This window comes from Aquarana catesbeiana, linkage group LG09 (genome assembly GCF_042186555.1).
Source record: "Aquarana catesbeiana isolate 2022-GZ linkage group LG09, ASM4218655v1, whole genome shotgun sequence".
NCBI lineage: Eukaryota > Metazoa > Chordata > Amphibia > Anura > Ranidae > Aquarana > Aquarana catesbeiana.
This window is the reverse complement of record NC_133332.1, coordinates 322,123,135-322,133,770: the sequence shown is the minus strand read 5'-3', so window position 1 is coordinate 322,133,770 and position 10,636 is coordinate 322,123,135. Positions and strand designations below refer to the sequence as shown.

Below are 10,636 nucleotides of genomic sequence, written 5' to 3'. Positions count from 1 at the left end.
ATGTCCTCTCCTCTCCAATATGCCCCTCTCCTCTCCAATATGCCCCTCTCCTCTCCAATATGCCCCTCTCCTCTCCAATATGCCCCTCTCCTCTCCAGTATGTCCTCTCCTCTCCAATATGTCCTCTCCTCTCTCCAATATGTCCTCTCCTCTCCAATATGCCCCTCTCCTCTCCAATATGTCCTCTCCTCTCCAGTATGTCCTCTCCTCTCCAATATGCCCCTCTTCTCGGAAAACTCATTACTGACCCCCTTCTTGTGTAACCCCCAGATGCCCGCTATTCTCACCTCCTCCTTTGTCCTCTCCTTGGATATGAAGGAATCCGTCCCACTTTGTCCATTTGGTAGATCAGAGTTCTTGTAAATTATTACCATTTACCCAATTACAGGATAAATTTGGCCCACCAAGTGTTCTGCAGATCCCTACAGATCCCTCATTGTGCCCAGAACTCCCACACACAATCTTCACCCCCTGTCTTCTATTGGGGGTATCTCTCTGGAGGGCGGAGCAGGAAAGGGCCGTGATTCCTGATCTCTATAAACTGCTGAATTCTTTCTCCATCCAAACTCAAGGTAAACATCCTTCCATGAGCCGCGGGGGGGAGGGGGTTGGGAGACGAGATTTCACAGGAAGAGCGGCAGATTATTTGGTCCCCGGCTGCTAAAATCTCCCTGTGCACTTTATCCCCTTCAGATCCGCGGTATAGCCGAATGACGGGCACAGCGCCGACCTACCTTGCCGGGAGACCGTCAGTAGACGTCCTCCCCTTTCCACGCTCCTCGCCGGCCCCGCAATGTGATCACTGAGCCAATGAGATTCGAGTGATCACAGATTGGTGGAAGGGGTCGATCCTGGCCCCTTACCATGTGATCAGATGTCAGCCAATGACAGCTGATCACGTGATGTAAACAGAAGATCGGTAATGGCTTCTGTGTAAGGGGCTTCGATCCCGAAGAGGAAGATGCATAGCCATCTCATCTGTGCCCACCAGTGCCGTCCTGCTAGTGCCACCTACCAGTGCCCACTGTGCATAACCGTGCCCAACAGTGCCAGAAATCAGTGCCCACCAGTGCATAACAGTGCCAGCAATCAGTGCCACCTATCAATGCCCACGAGTGCCACCTATCAATGCCCACGAGTGCCACCTATCAATGCCCACGAGTGCCACCTATCAATGCTCATGAGTGCCACCGATCAGTGCCCATGAGTGCCACCTATCAATGCCCACCAGTGGTGCCAATCACTGCGTCATCAGTGCCACCTAGCAGTGCTGCCTATTAGTGTCACCTACCAGCGCCGATCAGTGCCTGTCACTGCCACCCATCAGTGCCAGCTATCAATGCCCTTCAATGCCGCCCATCAGTGCCACCTCTCAGTGCCCACCAATGCCACCTACCGGTGCCAGCCAGTACCACCTCACCAGTGCCCTTCAGTGCTGCCTTATCAGTGTCCATCAATGCAGCCTCATCAGCGTACATCAATGAAGGAGAAAAATTACCTGTTTGCAAAATTTACCCCAGAGGTGATCAGATACCACCAAAAGAAAGACCCCACATTCTATCACTATCCAAAGCTTGCCGCCTCAGTCTTCGCAACATCTCCAAGATACGCCCCTTCCTAACCATTGACACCACAAAGCTTCTAATCCACTCCCTGGTCATGTCCCGCCTCGACTACTGCAACTCACTCCTCATTGGTTTACCTCTAAATAGGCTCCTCCCCACTTCAGTCCATCATGAACGCTGCTGCCAGGCTCATCCACCTCACAAACCGCTCAGCGTCTGCTACACCCCTCTGCCAATCCCTCCATTGGCTGCCACTCAGTCACCGAATTAAATTCAAGATACTAACTATAACTTACAAAGCCATCCACAACCTGGCCCCTAGCTACATCTCTAACCTAGTCACAAAATACCAACCTAATCGTTCTCTTCGCTCCTCCCAAGACCTCCTGCTCTCAAACTCCCTTGTCACCTCATCCCATGCTCGCCTTCAGGACTTCTCCAGAGCCTCCCCCATCCTCTGGAATGCTCTTCCCCAATCCGTCCGATTTTCTCCTACTTTATCCACTTTCAGACGATCCCTGAAAACTCATCTCTTCAGAGAAGCCTATCTGGCCCCCACCTAACAACTGTACATTTATCTTCTCAATCAGCACATCACCCACAGTTATTACCTCTTGTATCTCTTGACCTTCCCTCTTAGATTGTAAGCTCTGAGGATCAGGGCCCTCTGATTCCTCCTGTATCAAATTGTATTGTACTTGTACTGTCTACCCTCAAGTTGTAAAGCGCTACGTAAACTGTTGGCGCTATATAAATACTGTATAATAATAATAATAATAAGAAAGCTCTATTTGTGGGAAAAAAAGGATAAAAATTTAATTTGGGTACAGCGTTGTATGACTGCGTAATTGTCGTTCAAAGAGTGACAGCACTGAAAGCTGAAAATTGGTCTGGGCAGGAGACTAATTGGCGGCACTGATAGATGGCACTGATTGTCGACACTGATAGGCGGTGCTGATGGGCACTGATGGGTCGGCACTGAGAGACAGCACTGATTGTCGGCACTGATGGGTTGGCACTGATGGGCGGCACTGATGGGCGGCACTGATTGTTGGCACTGATGGGCGGGACTGATGGGTCGGCACTGATGGGCGGCACTGATTGTTGGCACTGATGGGCGGGACTGATGGGCGGCACTGATTGTTGGCACTGATGGGCGGCACTGATTGTTGGCACTGATGGGCGGCACTGATTGTTGGCACTGATGGGCGGGACTGATGGGTCGGCACTGATGGGCGGCACTGATGATCAGTTCCCTGATTTATCTGTGTAGATGTCCTCTGTCAGGATTGTTGGTTGCCGGCTCTCCTCTCCTCATGCTGTGACAGTGTGTGAGGAAAGGAATGCCGATAATCGGCAAGTCTGTTTACATTGTGATGAGCTGTGATTGGCCTTTACCATAATACTAAAGGACACAGTGATCACAGAGGGGCGTGGTTCCGGATGGGCGTGGTTCCTGAGGGGCGTGGTTCCTGAGGGGCGTGGTTCCGGAGGAGCGTGGTTGCGGGGGGGGGGTGTGGTTCCGGAGGGGCGTAGTTCCGGAGGGGTGTCTTCCCAGAACACTAGAACTGCACTGTACCCATCTGTCGGCTATAGCTCGGTAAGGAAGGGGTTACGTAATAACCTGTGCTGAACACGGCAGATCTTATTGGCTGATGATGGAGTTTACGTTTAATCGTTATTTATTTATTTATTTTTATTTTTGCTAATTGTGTTTGCGATGCCTTTCAGAAAAAGGAGCCCCCCGAGGAAAGCGCGGACAGCCAGTTTCAGGATGAACACTTCCTGATGGTGACACAGCTTCAGTGGGAGGACGACGTCATCTGGAATGGAGAAGACGTGAAGCACAAAGTCACCAAGACGCAGAGAGCCAGTTTGGCGGGCTGGCTTCCTTCCAGCATGACCAGAAACGCCATGGCGTACAACGCCCAGCAAGGTACCCGTCTACCCTCCATCTCCTTTATAGCAGAGCCCAGTGTGTGCCGGGACTGTCCTCTAATTCTCTCATTTGTGTAGGACTGAATCGCACCGGATCGCTGCTCAATCTCCCAACACCACTTGTGCAAAAACCCAGTTTATCCGCAGTGCTCATCTCCTCTAAAGGGAAAGAGAAGCATCCTCCTGAGCAGCAAGGCAAGTGACAGCTAGAGGAGCAGCACCGGCGGGACTTCCCATTCCAACCAGAACTCCGCTTCCCATTCCAACCAGAACTCCGCTTCCCATTCCAACTGGGGATCCGCTTCCCATTCCAACCGGGGATCCGCTTCCCATTCCAACCAGAACTCCGCTTCCCATTCCAACTGGGGATCTGCTTCCCATTCCAACCGGGGATCCGCTTCCCATTCCAACCGGGGATCCGCTTCCCATTCCAACTGGGGATCCGCTTCCCATTCCAACCAGAACTCCGCTTCCCATTCCAACTGGGGATCCGCTTCCCATTCCAACCGGGGATCCGCTTCCCATTCCAACCGGGGATCCGCTTCCCATTCCAACCGGGAATCCGCTTCCCATTCCAACCGGGGATCCGCTTCTCATTCCAACCGGGGATCCGCTTCCCATTCCAACTGGGGATCCGCTTCCCATTCCAACTGGGGATCCGCTTCCCATTCCAACTGGGGATCCGCTTCCCATTCCAACCGGGGATCCGCTTCCCATTCCAACCGGGGATCCGCTTCCCATTCCAACCGGGGATCCGCTTCCCATTCCAACCGGGGATCCGCTTCCCATTCCAACCGGGGATCCGCTTCCCATTCCAACCGGGGATCCGCTTCCCATTCCAACCGGGGATCCGCTTCCCATTCCAACCGGGGATCCGCTTCCCATTCCAACCGGGGATCCGCTTCCCATTCCAACTGGGGATCCGCTTCCCATTCCAACCGGGGATCCGCTTCCCATTCCAACCGGGGATCCGCTTCCCATTCCAACCGGGGATCCGCTTCTCATTCCAACTGGGGATCCGCTTCCCATTCCAACTGGGGATCCGCTTCTCATTCCAACTGGGGATCCGCTTCCCATTCCAACCAGAACTCATCCACCCGCTCCTTTCTGGAGTATTCCGTTCCGATCTTCTCTATACAGTGTTAGAACTTGTCTCTAGTTCTATAGACTGCAATAGGATTGTGGATTGTGTAGCAGAGGGTGCTTCTTATAGAAAGAGAACTAGAACCTTCACATGGACTTTGTCCCCTGTGGTGTCATCATTATTATTACTACTATACAGGATTTATAATATTAAGGGGGACAATATTACCACGCAGTTCAGCACAAGAGAGTTAGGAGGGCCCCGATTCTGAGAGCTTGTAATCTAAAAGTCATTTTGAAGAATTGTGAATAATTAAATGCAAATTATTTTATTTCTGCTTCGCAGTGTCTGTAGAAGAGGACCGCCCCTGGTTTTCAATTTTCCCCATTGACAATGAAGAGCTGGTGTACGGACGATGGGAAGACAACATCATCTGGGATGATCAGGCCATGGACAGGCTATTGGCCCCTCCGGTCCTCACCTTAGATCCCAACGATGAAAATATTATCCTAGGTTGGTTATATTTTATACACCAAAGTATGATTTATATATATACACACACATTTATAATAAATATATATATATATCTATATGGATTGTCTCCTCTGTAGATTGTGTAAGTTTTGCCCCCTTACATAGAAATGAAGGGTCTATCATTTTTATCATAGGTGTATTTTATATGATAGAGACAGAATATCAACCAAAAATCCAGAAAAATCACACAATACAAATGTTATAAATGGAGTAAAATAAGTATTTGCTCCCCTTAGTAGTTGGTGGAGAAACCCTTGTTGGTGATCACAGAGGTCAGACGTTTCTTGTAGGTGGTGATCAGTTTCCACACATCTCAGGAGGGATTTTGTCTTCTTTACAGATCTTCTCTAAATCCTGAAGGTCTCTTGACAACTCGAAGTTTTCATCTCCTCCATACATTTTCTATAGGATTAAGGTCTGGAGACTGGATAGGCCACTCCATGACCTTCATGTGCTTCTTCTTGAGCCCCTCCTTTGTTGCCTTGGTGGTATGTTTTGGGTCATTGTCATGCTGGAAGACCCATCCATGACCCATCTTCAGTGTTCTGGATGAGGGAAGAAGGTTCTCCTCCAAGATCTTACAATACATGGTCCCGTCCATTGGACCCTCAATGCGGCAAAGTCGTCCTGAACCTTTATCAGAGAAACAGCCCCAAAGCATCATGTTTCCACCTCCGTGTGTGACTGTAGGGATGATGTGTGACTGTAGGGATGGTGTGTGACTGTAGGGATGATGTGTGACTGTAGGGATGGTGATGTGACTGTAGGGATGATGTGTGACTGTAGGGATGATGTGACTGTAAGGATGGTGATGTGACTGTAGGGATGATGTGTGACTGTAGGGATGATGTGACTGTAGGGATGATGTGTGACTGTAGGGATGATGTGTGACTGTAGGGATGATGTGACTGTAGGGATGATGTGTGACTGTAGGGATGATGTGTGACTGTAGGGATGATGTGACTGTAGGGATGATGTGTGACTGTAGGGATGATGATGTGTGACTGTAGGGATGATGTGACTGTAGGGATGATGTGTGACTGTAGGGATGATGTGTGACTGTAGGGATGATGTGACTGTAGGGATGATGTGTGACTGTAGGAATGGGATGTGACTGTAGGGATGATGTGACTGTAGGGATGATGTGACTGTAGGGATGATGTGTGACTGTAGGGATGGTGTGTGACTGTAGGGATGATGATGTGACTGTAGGGATGATGTGACTGTAGGGATGATGATGTGACTGTAGGGATGATGTGTGACTGTAGGGATGATGTGACTGTAGGGATGATGTGACTGCAGGGATGGTGTGTGACTGTAGGGATGATGTGTGACTGTAGGGATGATGTGTGACTGTAGGGATGATGTGTGACTGTAGGGATGATGATGTGACTGTAGGGATGATGTGACTGTAGGGATGATGATGTGACTGTAGGGATGATGTGACTGTAGGGATGATGTGTGACTGTAGGGATGATGATGTGACTGTAGGGATGATGTGACTGTAGGGATGATGATGTGACTGTAGGGATGATGTGTGACTGTAGGGATGATGATGTGACTGTAGGGATGATGTGACTGTAGGGATGATGTGTGACTGTAGGGATGATGTGTGACTGTAGGGATGGTGTGTGACTGTAGGGATGATGTGTGACTGTAGGGATGATGTGTGACTGTAGGGATGGTGTGTGACTGTAGGGATGGTGTGTGACTGTAGGGATGATGTGTGACTGTAGGGATGGTGTGTGACTGTAGGGATGATGTGTGACTGTAGGGATGATGTGACTGTAGGGATGATGTGTGACTGTAGGGATGATGTGACTGTAGGGATGATGTGACTGCAGGGATGGTGTGTGACTGTAGGGATGATGTGTGACTGTAGGGATGATGATGTGACTGTAGGGATGATGTGTGACTGTAGGGATGATGTGTGACTGTAGGGATGATGTGACTGTAGGGATGATGATGTGACTGTAGGGATGATGATGTGACTGTAGGGATGATGTGTGACTGTAGGGATGATGTGACTGTAGGGATGATGTGACTGTAGGGATGATGTGACTGTAGGGATGATGTGTGACTGTAGGGATGGTGTGACTGTAGGGATGGTGTTCTTAGGGTCATAGTCAGCATTTTTCTTCCTCCAAACACGGCGAGTCAAGTTAATGCCAAAGATCTGAATCCTTCTCTGAATCATTTAGATGTTGATTGGTAGACTTCAGACGTTCCTCTACATGTGTCTTCCTGAGGAGGAGGACCTTGCGGGGGCTGAGGATTTCAATCCATGGTGGTGTATTGTGTTACCAATGGTTTGTTTGGTGACTGTGGTCCCAACTGCCTTGAGATCCTTCACAAGCTCCTCCCGTGTAGTTCTGGGCGGATCCCTCACTTTTCTCATGACCATCCTCACCCCATGAGGAGAAATCTTCCATGGAGCTCCAGACTGAGGACAATTGATGGTTATTTTGTATTTCTTCCATTTGTGAATAATCGCTCCAACAGTTGTCACCCTCTCACCAAGCTCCTTGCTGATGGTCTTGTAGCCCATTCCAGCCTTGTGCAGGTCTACAATCTTCTCCCTGACGTCCTCTGACAGATCTTTGGTCTTCCCCATGATGGTGAGGATTGGATGGAAGAAAGAGATTCTGTGGACAGGTGTCTTTTATACACATAACGAGTTGTCGTTAGGAGAACCTTCTTACATTGACAGGACTAATCTGTGTACCACATGAGGACCTACTGTAGTGTCTGTGTATACTCCATATATACCCCCCATATATACTATATACACTCTCTATATACTCCATATATACCCCCCATATATACTATATACACTCTCTATATACTCCATATATACTATATACACTCTCTATATACTCCATATATACCCCCCATATATACTATATACACTCTCTATATACTCCATATATACTATATACACTCTCTATATACTCCATATATACTATATACACTCTCTATATACTCCATATATACCCCCCATATATACTATATACACTCTCTATATACTCCATATATACTATATACACTCTCTATATACTCCATATATACCCCCCATATATACTATATACACTCTCTATATACTCCATATATACCCCCATATATACTATATACACTCTCTATATACTCCATATATACTATATACACTCTCTATATACTCCATATATACTATATACACTCTCTATATACTCCATATATACCCCCATATATACTATATACACTCTCTATATACTCCATATATACTATATACACTCTCTATATACTCCATATATACTATATACACTCTCTATATACTCCATATATACCCCCCATATATACTATATACACTCTCTATATACTCCATATATACTATATACACTCTCTATATACTCCATATATACCCCCCATATATACTATATATACTCTCTATATACTCCATATATACCCCCATATATACTATATACACTCTCTATATACTCCATATATACCCCCATATATACTATATACACTCTCTATATACTCCCTATATACCCCCATATATACTATATACACTCTCTATATACACTCTCTATATACTCCATATATACCCCCATATATACTATATACACTCTCTATATACCCCCCATATATACTATATACACTCTCTATATACTCCATATATACTATATACACTCTCTATATACTCCATATATACCCCCCATATATACTATATACACTCTCTATATACTCCATATATACTATATACACTCTCTATATACTCCATATATACTATATACACTCTCTATATACCCCCCATATATACTATATACACTCTCTATATACTCCATATATACCCCCCATATATACTATATACACTCTCTATATACTCCATATATACCCCCCATATATACTATATACACTCTCTATATACTCCATATATACTATATACACTCTCTATATACTCCATATATACCCCCCATATATACTATATACACTCTCTATATACTCCATATATACTATATACACTCTCTATATACCCCCCTTATATACTATATACACTCTTTATATACTCCATATATATCCCCATATATACTATATACACTCTTTATATACTCCATATATATACCACATGAGCCCCTCCTGTAGCCAGTCTGTGGGGGGCAGAATTATTATTGGTTGGTTGGGGATCAAATACTTATTTTACTCCATTTATAACATTTGTATTATGTGATTTTTCTGGATTTTTGGTTGATATTCTGTCTCTATCATATAAAATACACCTATGATAAAAATTATAGACCCTTCATTTCTATGTAAGTGGGCAAAACTTACACAATCTGCAGGGGAGACAATCAGTATCCACCCCCTGCTGTACCTAAAAAAACCTAATAGGGGGTAATACTAGCCCATTGCATGAAAAAAAAATATATTTTGAATGGTTTCTCTTTACAGAAATCCCGGATGAAAAAGAGGAAACAACATCAAATTCACCTTCTAAAGAAAGCAAAAAGGAATCCTCTTTAAAGAAAAGTAGAATATTGTTGGGTAAAACAGGCGTGATCAAAGAGGAGCCGCAGCAGGTGAGAGACTTCTTTGGGTTTTGTCCATTTTTTTGCTGTTATAAGAATGTATCTAAGCAAAAAAATTAAAAAATAAACTTGTGTAGTGCATCCCTCACATGCATTCCCCTGTGTTTTATCCCCTTAAAAATACTGCAAGCCCAGAGAAATATCTATTGTTCTGCAAAAATCCAGTGAGCTCCCATCTTCCTGTTCTGAGCTGACAACCCTGACTCCGCTTCACTGAAATTCCCAGCAGTGTTGTCGGTCCTTCGTGTAAAACTCCATCCATCCCCACCTACCTTCTGTCCCTCCCCCACGTTTTCTCCCCGCCCCTCCGTCTCCCTCCCCGCCTATCCCCCGCCCCTCTGTATCTCTCCCCCCGCCTATCCCCCGCCCCTCTGTATCTCTCTCCCCGCCTATCCCCGCCCGTCTGTATCTCTCTCCCCGCCTATCCCCCGCCCCTCTGTATCTCTCTCCCCGCCTATCCCCCGGCCCTCTGTGTCTCTCTCCCCGCCTATCCCCGCCCCTGTGTGCCAATCCCCCGCCCCTCTGTATCTCTCTCCCCGCCTATCCCCGCCCCTCTGTGTCTCTCTCCCCGCCTATCCCCCGCCCCTCTGTATCTCCCTCCCCGCCTATCCCCCGCCCCTCTGTATCTCTCTCCCCGCCTATCCCCCGCCCCTCTGTATCTCTCTCCCCGCCTATCCCCGCCCCTCTGTGTCTCTCTCCCCGCCTATCCCCCGCCCCTCTGTATCTCCCTCCCCGCCTATCCCCCGCCCCTCTGTATCTCTCTCCCCGCTTATCCCCCGCCCCTCTGTATCTCTCTCCCCGCCTATCCCCCGCCCCTCTGTATCTCTCTCCCCGCCTATCCCCCGCCCCTCTGTATCTCTCTCCCCGCTTATCCCCCGCCCCTCTGTATCTCTCTCCCCGCCTATCCCCCGCCCCTCTGTATCTCTCTCCCCGCCTATCCCCGCCCCTCT

General features: G+C 47.4%; 1 protein-coding gene across 1 annotated transcript in view; it reads left to right on the top strand.

The window, feature by feature from the left end:
- Positions 1-3,277: 3,277 nt before the first annotated feature.
- The window catches only part of LOC141108849 (transcription initiation factor TFIID subunit 1-like), a gene marked incomplete in the record, with an annotated part of 63,126 nt that continues 55,767 nt past the window's right edge, over positions 3,278-10,636 (top strand). The window contains 4 exon segments of the mRNA XM_073600816.1: positions 3,278-3,501; positions 3,582-3,698; positions 4,933-5,100; positions 9,550-9,677. Of these exon segments, the coding sequence (XP_073456917.1) occupies positions 3,354-3,501; positions 3,582-3,698; positions 4,933-5,100; positions 9,550-9,677 (561 nt within the window).